At 34.8% G+C, this 15,513-nt stretch overlaps 1 protein-coding gene and 1 non-coding gene across 2 annotated transcripts in view; one reads left to right on the top strand and one right to left on the bottom strand.

Moving 5' to 3' along the window:
* LOC136807094 (2-aminoethanethiol dioxygenase-like) overlaps positions 1 to 15,513 on the top strand; it is a 35,750-nt gene that overhangs the window by 2,583 nt on the left and 17,654 nt on the right. Inside the window, exons 2-9 of the mRNA XM_067063662.1 lie at positions 4,686 to 4,864; positions 5,430 to 5,483; positions 9,612 to 9,637; positions 10,338 to 10,449; positions 12,083 to 12,128; positions 12,335 to 12,379; positions 12,765 to 12,808; positions 13,173 to 13,227. Coding sequence (XP_066919763.1) covers positions 4,686 to 4,864; positions 5,430 to 5,483; positions 9,612 to 9,637; positions 10,338 to 10,449; positions 12,083 to 12,128; positions 12,335 to 12,379; positions 12,765 to 12,808; positions 13,173 to 13,227 — 561 coding nt within the window. The remainder of the gene's footprint in view (positions 1 to 4,685; positions 4,865 to 5,429; positions 5,484 to 9,611; positions 9,638 to 10,337; positions 10,450 to 12,082; positions 12,129 to 12,334; positions 12,380 to 12,764; positions 12,809 to 13,172; positions 13,228 to 15,513) is intronic.
* On the bottom strand, positions 13,952 to 14,023 carry Trnaq-uug (transfer RNA glutamine (anticodon UUG)). Its single transcript has one exon. It is a non-coding gene; the product is annotated as a tRNA-Gln (tRNA).

Here is a 15,513-nt window from a genome sequence, read left to right on the forward strand (position 1 = left end):
GTTAAATAAAAAACAAACGATAACAGTTCTGTTTATTCCTCAAGCCCCCGGGAAAAGTTTTTTTGTCGACTTAGCTATTTTACAAATCTCGGAAAAGAACTCCCATAGGAATTCCGATACCTAACCCGATTGGTTAATTTCGGAATGGCTTCAAGAAAGTCATCATGGCAGATAATTTTAAAAGTTTCTGAGGAAAATGTGTGTAATTTATCGATGTTGATGGCTTGTTGATTCTTTAAAGAAAAAAGATAACAGGTATAGCTTTTTCTAATCCTGGAATATCGAGGTTCCAGCTACACTGTAGTAACCTTTAGTAGTTTTTCAGACATTCCATTTTGAAGTTCCATTTTTTGAAAATTTCTGTTCATAGACCTCCATCAATCTTGTAACATCTCCGCGGCACTGAAAGTGTTTCACAAAAGAAATCTGCGCAGGAAGTTTGGGACGACAGTTCTTCAGTACCTACCTCTTTGTACCTCTTTTTGGCTTCTGCTTTTAAAAACAGCTCATCCAACTCGTTGAGTCTGATGCTTCGACAGTTCCTTGAGGCTGTTGGAGTCAGCTTGCCCAAGGTTAAATAGTGGGCAAGCAGTGGTTCGTCCAGAACAGTTGTGAGGAAGGTGTCTAAGTGTTTTTTGAATACTTCTTTGGGGTAGTTTGTCAAATCTCTTATTGGTCTGGGAAGGGTGTTAAATAATCGAGGGCCTTCTTGGGAAAGACTTCCCCTCCAGATATTTTTGTGTTTAATATTGACAGCTTTTAGATTGCAAATTCTCCCCAATCTCTAATTTATATGGCAGAAAATGCCTCCTTTACTCTCGTCATATTCAAAATTCGGGACGTTGCCTTCAATGACGTTCTAGGTATGAATTATTTGATACCGCTCTCTCCGTCTTTCAAGGATATACAGTTTTACTGATTTGAGTTTTTCCCAATAATTAAGATGTCTGAGGGATGGAATTCCATGTAAAAATGATTTCTGAACTTCTTCCAGTTGCTGGACAAGACCACGCTTCCAGGGAGACCAGAGTTGAGAACAGTAGTCCAAATGAGGGATGGCTAGTGCTTTCCATAAGTCTAACATGGTTTCAACTTATGCACTTATATTTTTTACTTTTTTGATTTGTTCTTGGATATGCTTCTCATAAGTCAACTGAGTGTCTAGCACAGGAAAAAATGTTTGAATCCCATGGCTGGAAAAATACTATTTTCAGGTGGAAATTTATTTTCACCCTGGAATTGTTTTGCTTGATTTTCTAAGAAGGCTGGAATTTGATAAAACCGGTGTGAAAATTGTTCTTTTCCTGCCTTTCAACACAAAAACTCTTGTCTGGAATTTCATAATTTTCCAGGTGGAAATTTTCCAGGCTGAAAAACATTAAAATTCAGGTGTGATTATTTTGCCATTATTTTCAAAAAAAATAGTGACTTTGAAAATCCACCCCTAATTTGATTACTTTCCAGGGTGGTAAATTTCTGGGTTGGAAAAACCATTCAGCTGCATGTTGTTGTCTTCTGTCCACTTATAGACAGTGTCTAGATCATTTTGTAGATGATAAACATGCTCCAGTTTGGATATTTCTTTCATCAAACAAGTGTCGTCAGCAAACGATGCCAAACTCAGGTGAGTTAAGGAAAGTCCAAAACCTATTTCCCGATTTTTCCACCGCTTCCGATTGTTCCTTAACTCTCGTATATAGCTCAAAAGAAGCGTATTAATGAGAGGATTTCGGAAAGTGCTGGCCCGAAAATTTAAATTAAGCTAATCTCAAGATATCGACCAAAAACTGATTTTGATGTTATGAAATACATCGAAAAAACACGTCATAAGTAACATTCAAATTACCTCATTATTGAAAACAGCGATAACTTCAAGTCTATTAATGCAATCAACACCAAATTTTGACTGGAGACGTAGATTAACGATTCTAAAATATTCGTTGAGAAATTTTCAAAATTTTTAGATGACGTCATTTACTGTCGGTAAAATCTAAAATACGTCAAATAATGATGACGTCATCAAAAAATTTCAAATTTTTTTCATGTATTATTTCAAAATCAACAATCAACGTCGCCAGTCGAAATTTGGTGTTAATTGTAGCAGATTGTAGTAATAGAATCGAAGTTATCGCTGTTTTAAAAAACGACGTCATTAAACTTGTCTTTTTGATGAGTTTTTCGGCCCAGCACTTTCCGAAATCCTCTCATTAATACGCTTCTTTTGAGCTATATACGAGAGTTAAGGAACAATGGGAAGCGGTGGAAAAATCGGGAAATAGGTTTTGGACTTTCCTTAACTCACCTGAGAAATAGAACGAAGGATGTTGTTATCAATATCTTGAATCATGATTAGGAACAATAGGGGTCCCAGCACAGATCCTTGTGGCACACCTGAAATAACATCTGTTTCTGAGGACAAGGTTGAGTTTACTGAAACTCTCTGTGTTCGATGAGTCAAAAAGGATCTGATCCATTCAAGGAGTTTACCATTTATACCATTTTTCTGAAGCTTGTGTAACAAAATGGTATGGTCTACTCTATCAAAAGCTTTACTGAAGTTTAAATAGATAACGTCAATGTTGTTTCCATTCTCTATGTAATGGATCAGTCTTTCGGTGTGTTGAAACAATTGACTAAGACATGAACGGCCTTTCCTAAAGCCATGTTCATTATTGTTATACAGATTGTTTTCTTCTAGATGATTCTGTATCTTGGCTTGTACAATCTTTTCAAAGACCTTTGAAACGTGGGATGTGAGGGCAACGGGTCTATAGTTTCCAGCAAGCCCTTGATTCCCTTTCTTGTAAACTGGGGATATATGTCCAGTTTTTAAAAGTTTTGGAGTGATTCCTTTGTTAAGTATGTTTCTCCAGATGATTGAAAGTGGTAGAGCAATGTTGTCTTTACTTTTTAGGAAAAGAATAGCTGGGAAACCATCAGGTCCAGGTGCTGAAGTTGGCGACAGTGTACCAGTAGCGGGGGTCACTATCAGTCTTAAACTTAGACTCCCATATCAGGATTAGAAACTAGGCTAGTCTCACCTCTTTTATCTTTTTCTTTACAACAATACACTGCTGACAAGTTGATACAACACACGTGTACATTTTTTAAGTCCAGCCCAGCCCAGCCCTCTTCTAATTTGGACACACCCTTCTTTAGAGATAGGAAAAATGGTCAGAATTGCTGATGGTAACTATTTATGTTTGCTAAGCAAACAGATTGGAAAAATATTTTGTCTATTAGTGGTCCTGACCTTCCTATCATTCCTATCTTTAAAGAAAGATGTCAAAATTAAAAGAGGGATGTCGACATTAGACCAACTTATGGTATCTACGTTTATAGGGTGTCATTTCTTTTACCAAAAGTTCATACCTCGATACAATTTCCCTAGAAAGAAACCATTGGTGATTGACAGCACCATATACATAGTCGTTTGGGAGAACGCGACGATCTTTTGAATAATTTACTCCAACAGAACTTTCTTAAATGATAACGTCATAAGCTGTCACCTAGGTACAAGATAATTTATCCCGTTTTGCTGGCTGGAGTAATTTGCTACCCAAACGACTATTCAATCTTTAAGGTAAAGCTTGCTAGTTATCGGACAGCATCGTACTCAGACATTATGTATAATGGACGGTACCTATGTCTATTAGACACCAATTAAAAAGAATGAACTTAATATCTCATTTTCCCTAGGAACTGTTAATGATAACAGCCATTTAAGAATCTTTAAAAACAACACGTGCAGTTGAAATTGAGTCAAGTTAAAAATAAAAAGCTATTCCAACAGAATAGCAGCTAATTCCCACGTGTGGAAAAACTTTAATCAGTCAATCATTTTCTCAAGCGAAATGTACACAGAGCAATTATAGCTTTAAGATAGTAGATATAGATTATCACTTTGTTTTTTTTCTGAATTATTTGTAAAAATTGGAAAAATAGAAGTTACAGTATAATGTTTACTGAGACTCTATTTGCATACTGAATTTAAAAGATCTTCTAGTGATGTTTTTTTGCAAACTCTAAAAAATCTTTGCACTTTTGCTATTTGACTTTTTTTAAGTTCAAAGCAGCATTTCGAATAAGAAAACAATCTTCTGACGCGTTTGCAAAGTTCTTTGAACCCATCTTTCTAAATATCTAGTTTTGCAGTCTTGAACTGGGTTAAAATCTTGAAAGTCTTCTTGTTCCCTTCGCTCGCAATCTCTTTTAACAGATGTCAGAAGGGATATTATGAATAGACTGGAAAGAACCTCTTTTCAAGATATCGACCTGTTGCTGAAGCTTCATAGAAATCGAAAAATGTTTGATTCATCAAATTGCTTTTCGTTTCCACATCTACGCCGTGAGGATGGTCTAAATAAATGGAACACAAGACATAAACATCGGCCATTTTTCAAGTATAAGTTTATCAACTGAAGCCAAGCTTCCTTTCACCAAGTACATCCTCAAAAAGAGAAGATAACCTAAATGACTTTAAAGTGCATTCACTTACACCAAATTACAAGATGGAATAAACTAATAATGGCACCATAATCAGAATTTCTATCAAAAATCTTGAAAAAATTCAAACAACATTTGAAGATCAACTGTATGTTGATGCTGCAATTTTAACAAAACTTTTCACAGGACAAAATTTGTGTTTAAAATTACTTTCAAGATTATCATTCTACTTTTCTCAGGCTGAAAAGATCAAGGAGACAGATGTTGGATTGGATAGTGAATTAAAAGAACAGACATCAGATGCACCTGTCACATTCATTAACATTTATGAAGGGAGCATTTTTACTCTTGGGATCTTTATCATTCGAAAAGGTCATTCACTACCATTACATGATCACCCTGGTATGTTTGGTGTATGGTAAGTGATTCTTTTCTTGGAAGTTTTTTTTGTTCTTAGAGTTATTTTGATTATGAGCTAAGTTAAGTCTTTAAAAGTTTTGAAAAACTTTTTAGATTGAAAAAAATATTTTCCAATTAATATCCCTGCAGTCTCATAGTTTAATTCTCCTCGGATCTTTTAAAGGCACTGAGGCCAATTTTTAAGGGGACTTAAAACTATCAGGGCACCTTATTTAATGTCAATGTTATCTGCAAGTACGTAGTCAATACGAAATTTTATATTTAGCAGAATATCAGTCCATTTGGTTTTAATACGCACTTTATTTTGTAATTATATAGAAACCACTCTCAAGGGTTTAAGTCTAATAAAGCTGATATGGTTTCCATATGGTAATAAAAAGAGTGCACACTTAAAGCCAAATTGACTTAATTAAAATCACAAAACACTACATATAGTATTTAAAAGCTTTTAACACTTTTTCTGCTTTTAAGATTGCTTTGCAAACTGTTTATTAAATTCACCCTAGTTTGTGCCTGAAAGCCCCTTAGTGTTTACATTACATTACATTACTTTCTTATTACAGCAAGCCATTATTTGGAACATTACACGTCAAATCCTACCAAAGACTTGAAGAAAGGTATTATGATATTAATTTGTTGTGATTGAAAACCCTACATCTTTCTTTCAATTAAATAGTGTACAGAAAACAGCAAATGTATTCACCAAGAAAATTATTAGACCAGGCTCTTGTTGTGTTTCACGAGCAAAATGAAGTAAAATGATTTGATTAAGTATTAAGGAGTGACTTATCCTTGTGTATTTCCTAAGGAAAATGATTAGATGGATCAATATGAAGAAAAAATATATTATGTACCGCTTGAATCATGAAACAGTTCAACACTTTGAATTCAATTTTCCCAAGTTCTACAAATCACAGACAAATGATTTTCTTACATTCATAGAAAGGTGCTCTCTGAAAATGCTCAAAAATTTATTGAATAAATTAGAAACACATTGACATCATAATATCAGTTCTTTGTTTTTGAGTAATTAAAATTGTCATTGTGAGCAACTTAATGTATTTTATAAGGAAAGTGATTAGTTAAAACATTGAGATAGTATAGTATTCTTTGTTTTCCAAGGAAGATGGTTAGATTAGACGGTAACAGCTTTTCTCGTTTATCATGGAAATGATTAGACCAGACATTACATGCCTATAGTAATTCAGAACTTTTAGACGGTCTTTCAATTGTTTTCAAGGGATACAAAGGCAGCCTTCTAGGCTATCTATAAACTTAACGAATCAGTTGGTGATCGCTCAATAACGACAAGTTTCTGTATTTTCCAAAGGAAATGATTATATCAGACTTTCGAATCAACAAGTTTTATTTGTATTCTCCAAGGAAAATTGTTAGATTAGATATTAAAATCATCGATCTTAATATGTAAAGAATTATGATATGAGCCCTCCCCATTGGGGATTGGGTCCTACTCCTTACGAAGTAGGAATTCCTTCTTTTTCAAGTCGGAACGCTTAGCCTTCTGGTTCTGTGCACGCGAAACACAGATACCATGATGTATAGTGATGACACTCGAACTACGTTGGAGAGCATATATAGCTCGTCGCAGGTGTACAATGGGATGAGTGACAACACACACCACAATGACTTACTTGACTTATCTGCACACCTCATGGTTGAGGCTTCGCCCACTCGTTGACCTTCTCGCGCCATCTGACTCTATCACGTGCGTATCTTATCAGATATTCTTCTTTTGATAGCCGCTGACGTGCTTGGGACATTTGAGCCGAGGAAGATGAAATCTTGAACAGTATCGACATTATTGTTGTCAATTGAAATGGGATTAGGACTGGGCGTTATATCCTTACATTTTCCAGCATTGATTTTCATGCCATACTTAAAGCAAGCCTCCTGAAGTTGGTTTGTTGAAAGCTGCAGTTTCTCAAAGACAGCTGCTATAATATAAAGGTGGTATCGTCAGTGTAGCGAACATCAATACACAGTTGATCATTAAAACTGGCTGACTCTTGTAAGATATGGAGTTCATCCATTACAAACTTCAGGAATAGGGTGAACAGTGTTGGGGATGGCAACTAACCTTGTCTCAGACCTATTGTCACTTCAATTCAGTCAGTCACCAGTCAGCTTTCCATCAACGTTTACAGCACACAAAGACTTCTCGTACATGTTCTTGATCACTTCAATTACTATTTTGTTGACAACGATTCGGGCCACCCTTCTCCATAGAGCCTGTCTCCATATTGTGTCAAATGCACTTTTAAAATCAATGAAGTGGTTATGTAGGTTAACGTTTCTCTCTTTAGATTTTTGCATCAGTTGGCGAACCACGAATATCGCGTCTGTTGTCCCTCTGTTAGGCCTGAAACCGTACTGTCTATCGCTCGGGACCTGTTCTGCTTTTGCTTGGATATGGTGCAGTAGGATAACTTTCCCAGGAATGGAAAGAAAGGCAATAGCTCGGTAGTTGGTGGGTTTTCTCTGTCTCCTTTTTTAAAAATTGGTGTAACAATCATTTTGGCAAAGTGGGTTGGGGTATCTTTTGAGTTCAGGATCTTAAATATGTATTTTCCAAAAATCAAAATGTTAAAAACATAACTAAAAGTTTCATGCACTTGCGTACAATCATCAGATGTGATTAAAAACAGTGTTGAAAAGAAATTCAGTTCAGAAATTTCAGAGTTCAGGATCTTATCAAATACAATCTTCAGCATATCGATTACTTTGTTGTTTTTTAGTGAAGTGATAGCTTTCGAAATATCATCTTTTGATATTGTAAACTCGTTGTCCTCGGTATGAGCAGTCGAGGGTCGTTAGCTAATATGTCAAGTGCTTGTTTATCACTCGGGAACTCAGTTTTCAAGTGACTTTTAATGTGTTTCCTCCATGTCTCAAAGACTTTGACATGATCAGTTGTCTTTTTACCGTCTGCCCTTTTTAGTGCAGGAATATTCTTTTTGCTCCGGCCTAGGAGCCTTAAATTCTCTCTCGTCCGACGACGACGGTCAAGACATTTTTTGTTTGTTTATCTAATCCGATTATCTATCCCGATTTAATAAAAACGGACTATCTGATTCCAATGATAATGTGATTTTTCCGATTTGATTGGCCGAAAGTATTTAAGAAAAAGATGGCTGCCGAAAATGGACTAGCTGACTGTGTAGCAAATACTGGCAAATCTCAGTGAAAAATTGATCATTTTCATCATTATTCATGATGTTTTGGACATGATTTATGTGAAGTTTGATGCATACTGGCTCTCTAACAATGTGGAAAGACTTTGATGAAATTTTGGCCATGAATCGTCAGCTGATCGAGTGCTTAAATCTTGCATATGGCTAACAAAACCATAAAACTCTGTAGGTAACTTGACAATGAAACTTTCAAACACCCATCCATTGGAATTTAAAAGAGAATACTAAATTTACAACATTACAGTGCAAATTTGAAAACAATCTGAGTAGTTTTTGTGGTGTTATGTTTATGGCTGTTCATCATTGTTGACTGGCGACCGTTCCTTTTGATTCTTCAAACCCGACACAAATTTTTTACAAACATATCACTATGAAAATTCAATAAAGGATACTGAAACACAATTCCTGTGTAAATTTGAACAAGAATGGAGAGATTTTCACAGTATTATGGCTGAAAATGATCGTTTGTGGACTTTGTCGTAATTTCATTGGCTGGGGCGACCATTTGACATTCCTTTTAAAGATTTTTCAAACCCGAAACAGGGTTTTTTCCAAATATACCACTATTTATTACATACACACTATTGTACCATTTTATTTGGTTTATCCTACTCTCCTCCAAGTATTATCCCAACAGAAAAAATAATGCTTAGCTAAAAGCCGTGCAGCCGTGGCCTCTAATTTAGGCTATTTTTCTCCCCAAAATTTTATCCGGACAATCAAATCAACGGCGCATCATGGCTTCGCTATTGGCAAGTTTAGAAAAAAAAAATTATAAGAACTTGGAAATATTCACTTCTAAATGTTTATCTCCTTTAGCTCCAATTTTGAACTTTTCAGTGGACGATGAGTGGGCGGGGGTGTTGTTGGTTCTTTAGGCAAGAAAGTGCATGTGTAAGCACTTAGAAGAGCTAAACTTCCAGCTGGTTTATTTATTTGTTAAGATTATTTCTCATACTAGCTCTGTAATAGAATTATTACTTTGCTTTCTGATCTGTTCTGATTAGTAGTTTGTGGGCAACACGTTCTAACACAACTAACTCAACTAACTCAACAAGCTCATCTTTCACATCTTTTAATCTCTTAAGCCGGAGCTTCCAGCGCAGCTGGTTTATTTGGTTTACCCTCCAGCTCACGGACCGATTTGAAAAGGCTATGTTCTTTTTCTGAAAGTCTTCTTCAAGTTTATTAACCACCCTTTTCAAGTTTCTCTCTCTCTTTGCCTTGCGTACTTCCTTTTTAACAAGTTTCAATTTCACGGTATTCTTCTCTCTTGTCTTCGCAATGAGGGAATAACAAATTATCCTTACGCAGTTTTTCTCCTCCTCTCACATAGCTCGATAGTTTCCTTTGACAGACCATCTACACCTTTCCTTTTTTGAAGACCTACATCCTCCTATGTTGCTTTGTTTACAGTCTTGACAAAGTTATTGTATGATGGCTCGATAGGGCTGTCCTTAATGTCATTGATCAAAGTTTCAAAATATCCACCGATTTTAACTTTAATGTTTTTGTTTCAACTTTATTTCTTAGGCATCCCCAAGATTCAAGCTTCAAAAGTAGGTCCTTTATATACATCACTTTCTGAAATTTATAGCTTTAGTTTACTGTTGCAAGGCTCGAAATAACGATTTCAAGTGGGTCGGACAAAATGTCCGATCAGGGTTGCTTTAGCTTGAAAATTATGATTTTTGGGTCGGACATGAAGCTATTTGGGTCGGACAATGTCCGATGTCCGACCGTTATTTCGAGCCCTGCGTTGACTGTTCACTACGGTGCAGCATAACGGAAAACCTCATCACAGTAAACATCTCTTATTCTTAAATTCTAAGAGAGCTAGAAGGAGATACGAGAAGAAGGAGTTGCACTTATTGATTTCAAAGCCCCGATGGCGCTAGACTTAAACTCTTAGATTGGAAATGAAACCACTTATTTTCCAAACAAAAAACGCGACCCGCGTGGTCTTCACACAAACACCAGATTGAAAGTAGAACCAATTGCTAGATTTCGAAAAATAAACCGCTAAAAAAAAAAGAAAGAGCTACATTCAATTCTTCATTTTAAATGCAGTGCAATTCTTTAAAAAAAGATGATTAAAGGTTTTGTTTTGATTGAAAGGTCTGATGATGCTGATGTAGTAAAAACAAGTGCGACAACATTAGAAAAAGGTTTTGAAAAAATAAAAATACGTTCCTCAAACAAAGGGACTTTAACTGATATTCATTCATTCGAATGTTTTTATGTTTATAATAATTTCAGATTTGTTGGCGGTGAAAAAGTTACCGGAGAAGCTGGTGAAAGCAGAATCAGTAGACCAATGTCAAGTGTTGACACCAATGCTGGGAAACTTTCACACGATCTCTGCTGTTAGGTATATTGAATGTTTTCGCGAACTCTGCTCTCGTTGTATCATCTTTTATTTGTTCTTGGACACTGAGCCAACCTTATCTCAGTGACCTGGTGACAGGAAAAGGTACTCCCTTCAAGCACTATGTTCAAAAGTTGATTTTCCATGAAATCGTACGTAGTCTAGCAAGGGGGGGGGGGGGTTTCAGGGGGTACCCGATTCCGTAATTCCGCCAATTTTTTCTCCAATTTCCGTCACACCGTCTTAAATTGAACCAAAATTCCGTCACCGAAAATTCCTTTGAAATTCAATATTTTTGTCGAAAATTCCGCAAATTTTGAAAATCTTTTACCAATTCCGAAATTCCGCAAATTTTTTTGCTAAATTCCGTTTTTCTGCACTAAAATTGTCTAATTTTCCGTCTCCGTCAGAGAACCCAATTTCCGTAATTCCGTCTAAATTTTCGCCAAATTCCGCCACTCCATCCGAAAAAAGGGCCGATTCCGCTCCTCCGCCAACCATGAACCCCCCCCTAGCAAGCTAGACGACTAATTCAGACATATTAGAAATAAAGCAAAAAAGTAAGTTTTAGTCGTCTAGAAACCTTTGTGCACTAACTCCAAACAAAAAAAAAGTATCAATATCGCAATTAAAATTTTTTCCCGCTCAAAAAAAATTCTTGAAAATAAAATGTGTGTTAAAAATGTTTCATTTGAGTTGATTTTATTTTGAGAGTTTGTTGTTGCTTAATAAATAAATTGTTTTCTCGCTACGCAAGTTTCTGCGTAGCTAGGCCCGGTATCTATAAGGCTGGAACACCGGATTCTTCCAGTCGTTTATACAAACTAAATCCCGTATCATTATTTGTGTTTATTATTAGTATTACATGCATTATAAACGACTCGATTATAAAAACCCTTTCAATTTGCCGACATGAGCACTTTCCATTTCTTTGACGCGGTCTTTTAATGGAATTTATTGAAAGTTCGATTTTGAACCAGATTTCATTAAATAATTGAGCAGTTTCGAATGATTTAAATATATTTCAAAGATGTTTTCATAATTATACATTTTTCAACTCAAAGTAAACACGTATCACTTATATTTCTGATATTTTTCAGAAAATAAAACTAAATGTGATGTGGTCGCTCATGTCGGCATATGTCGGCATCTGGCAAATAGGTCGCATCTTCACTTTTTTCCGTGGCAAATACGAACCTTAAAAAATACACACGGCAGTTAAAGGGTTAAAATTTTCTGAAAAAAATCAATTCATTTGAGAACATACCAGGCATATTTGGGAGAAATTGGTCATCTTGGGACATTTAAGTCTCTGACTATATATATATTTTTTTTTTTCGATTTTGGCTAGGTTAACTTAATCAATCCAATTATTTACCGGGGTACGACCATAAATTTCCCAGTTTCGATAAGCGTAGAGAATTTCAATACAGGGTTGCAAAATTATATGTCAAAACATATACTCGAAAAAGTTCACGTGATTTTATTTACATGTCACTTGCTTTACAACTTTACAACAAGAGCTGCAGCCTGTGTATTAGTTTTTACCACCGGTACAGGGGTGAACGGAGCAGGACGGTTGTGATGTGTTATGTATATTTTTTCCAGGATGAGCTCATGTATTTTTTTGTTTCAGAGAAGACGCTGCCATATTCGATATTTTATCACCACCGTACACAAATGTAAGATTCTCCTTTTGTTTTCCAACTCTCATGAAAGAATTCTTTTTTAATAGAAATGTTATGGCATTCAATCTTCTATTTTAGGTGGCAAGTCAATTATCAATTAGTGGGACTTGAAATTCTAGATGGGACATTGAACCTCTCTGCACACTGTGGACTCTATAATTCAATAAAGATAATACCTTGAAATAATCTTTTCCTCTTAGGGTCGCGATTGCAGCTATTACAGAGAACTATCCACTGAGGAACAGGTCAAAGTCATGTTTTTACCATTAACATAACATTTATGTCTCTAAATAATTAGCATGGGCTGGTTTTAGGCAATCTATTATTGAAATTAAGTGTCCTTTTTTATTGTTAACACAACCTATACAATAATACAACTTTTTTTAGCATCGATGGAACTAAATGAAATTACTGTCTTTTCCCTAACAGGGGTTAGAATTCCGTTTGTGTTTGAAACTTTAAAAGGACATCATTTAAACTTGACATAATTTAGCTTGCACAGCATATTCAAACAAAAGGACGAACAACTCAAGCACTGTACGAACCCACAGAAATTCTTTTGTGTATTCTGCTTCGTCAGCATAGAGTCCGGAGCATATCATAATAATGCGTTCTTTTCTTTTTCTATAGAAATCTTATGGTATTGATCTTTCGAGTGAAGAACGTTCAAATGGGTATGATTTTCAATTTAATGAAAGCTTTTTAAAACGATTACATTTCCAATCATAGCCAAATGTGACTTTTTCGGGACTATTACAGTACGTATTAGTTTGTAAGATTTCACTCTTGTGATATGCTTGAAGTTTATACTTTAAAATGAAAATGAGACCACGGCCGGAGAATTTGAAAAGTTGTAGTGATGTCTCTCTGTTTAGTTAATATTCAGAGAAAGAGCCTTGGATTCCAAATCCGACTGTTTTCGCAAACTCACCTGTACTTAATAAAGAAAAAGGCATACAAGAATTCCATTGATATTCTATAAGAGCTCTTTAGTAAAGTTCAAATCTTTTTTTACTGACTGAAATCTTCTTTTCACAGGTTGACGTTCTTGAAGCAGATTCCTCCACCAGCTTCATTTTACTGTGATTCAAAGGTATATATGCTTTAATAATTTCATGTAAATTTAAATCCTCCCTGTTGGCCCTCACAAAAGATTATGTTTTTAAAGTTGTGAAATAGGGGTACAAATTCACCTTCATGAATTCCTTAGTAGTTGCCTTTAACCCTTAAGTGTCATTGTCGGGTTTATCAGCCGTGGGATATATAGGAGGGCCTCCTGTAATGCTCAGTTTGAGTTAGAAATCTAAAGTACCATGAGTAACAATTGTTACTTTAAACGATCTCTTTGTCTTAAGATAAGAACAGGATTAGAAGGCGATTGAGGCTCGAAGTACCAAAAATGATATCAGCTTTTGCCTTAACAGTTTAACAAACCAAACAAACTTTACTGATCTTCTAGATAAAGAGCATAGTCTATAGATATGCACTAAAAGTATGTTTGTGTAAGCGGAGATTTTCCTTCAAAAATACATAAGAAGAACAGTAAAAAAGATTCTATTGTTTGTTTGAAATTTCAACAAATGGAGGTTTATTGAAATTTTATGCTCATTTTAACATGATTTTAAAAAGATCTTTTGTTCTATTCTTATGTTTTCAGTACAGTAAGCAAATTATTAAGTGTTCACCAACATGGAACGTTTATCCACTTGAGGTTCTCTTGTCCTCCATCCCCGCCCTCGTCATGCAATTTCCACAAACTTTTTGTTATATATGTTCTTCTAAAAACTAGCTAATGAAAGTATTGAAAAATAGATTTTAGGTTCTACCGAGATTTGAACTCGGATCTCTGGATTCAAAGTCCAGAGTGCTAACCATTACACCATAGAACCGTGATAGATACAGTAACAGACAGTTTCAAATTCCAATAGTTTAGAGACTGTCAATCTTCAAACAATAAAACAATTTTCATTTTGACATGTTGTCAAAGCTGTGTCATCAAATAATAATTGTTTAAAATGAGAGTGTTTTTATAAGAAATATTTGATTTAGTAGAATAAACAGCATTGAGGCTATTAGTTTACCTATACATCTATCTTTCGATTGCTATGTATCAGAAAGACCTAACTATGCTACATGGCTATATTCTCACGCCTTTTGAATATAAACATTGTGTGTGGTATTGTATTGATTGGAGTTGTTACTTTTAACATCTTATTTCTGTGTTCTTTTTCAAAGAACTTTGATGTAGTTATGTCAAATGAATTTATCTTTGAATTCATTGGAAATAAATTTATTTCAAAACTGTTTAAGATTTAAAGCTATAGGAGCTAAAGTCCATTCGCTTTATTCACTTTAATTGATCTTTGATTTGCTTGCCCTTTTTCAACAAATGCTTCAATTTTAACATACATATCATTTATATTTGAAAAGATTTCTTGCTGGGCCAGATAAATTTGATAAAAAAAGTGAAAACTAAAAATCACAAAATTAAAAATTACTACCAGGTAATTACAATCATATCATTTATTATTGAAAATATAATTTGGAGCACTATAATTTCTGAGAAAAGTAATTCTGAAAAATTCAAAAATGAAAATGAAAAATGAAGAAGAAAAAAAACAAGAATTCGTTATCCTTTGGTGCTATAAACTTCATTTTTGGTTCGGATGTACTTTAACCCCGACTTTAACCCTATTTGGGCCGGGTTTTTTTGAAGAATAATAAGCCAGGGGGGGGGACTAATCATACCCCTCTGTAAAATCTCTCAAAATGGTGGAATCAATATGAAACTTGGTAGGATTATACATATCAATGTGAAGTTTCAATTAATACAAAAAAATTAGTCACGTGACCAATTTTTTGATGACGTCAGCACTTTCGTTTTCAAATTTTTGATAATTTTGTTCAAAATATGCTATATCTTTGAAGTATTATACTCTGATGTAGAAGAAATTTTTTAATTCTGTTTTGATATTCTGGTAGCCAAATGAATTCCCCACTAACAATTTTCAATCAGATTTAGAAAATTTTCAAATCTAAAGCCCCTATGGGGCGCCAAAATCTCCAAAATTAATTCTTTCGATTTTGGCTTGCCATTTTTAAATTATGACGTCATCAGAAAAATGTTTTTCTGGAAATGGTTTGTCTTGTCCATACAAAACTACTGTCAACATTTCAAGTTCATAGCATTACTATATAAAAAGATATCTTAATTTGAAATTTGCGTTAAATACAGGATTTTTTACCGAAAAAATCAGGTCAAATTTTAATTTGCTCACGTCAGCATAATTGGGTGTTTGATAAAAAATATTTTTGTGAGAAAATGAGCCAAAATAAAAGTTAGGAATTGTCCTAAAATCTTAAGACCACATCACAATCC

This window comes from Clytia hemisphaerica, unplaced genomic scaffold (genome assembly GCF_902728285.1).
Source record: "Clytia hemisphaerica strain Z4C2 unplaced genomic scaffold, Clytia hemisphaerica genome assembly, whole genome shotgun sequence".
Classification (NCBI taxonomy): domain Eukaryota; kingdom Metazoa; phylum Cnidaria; class Hydrozoa; order Leptothecata; family Clytiidae; genus Clytia; species Clytia hemisphaerica.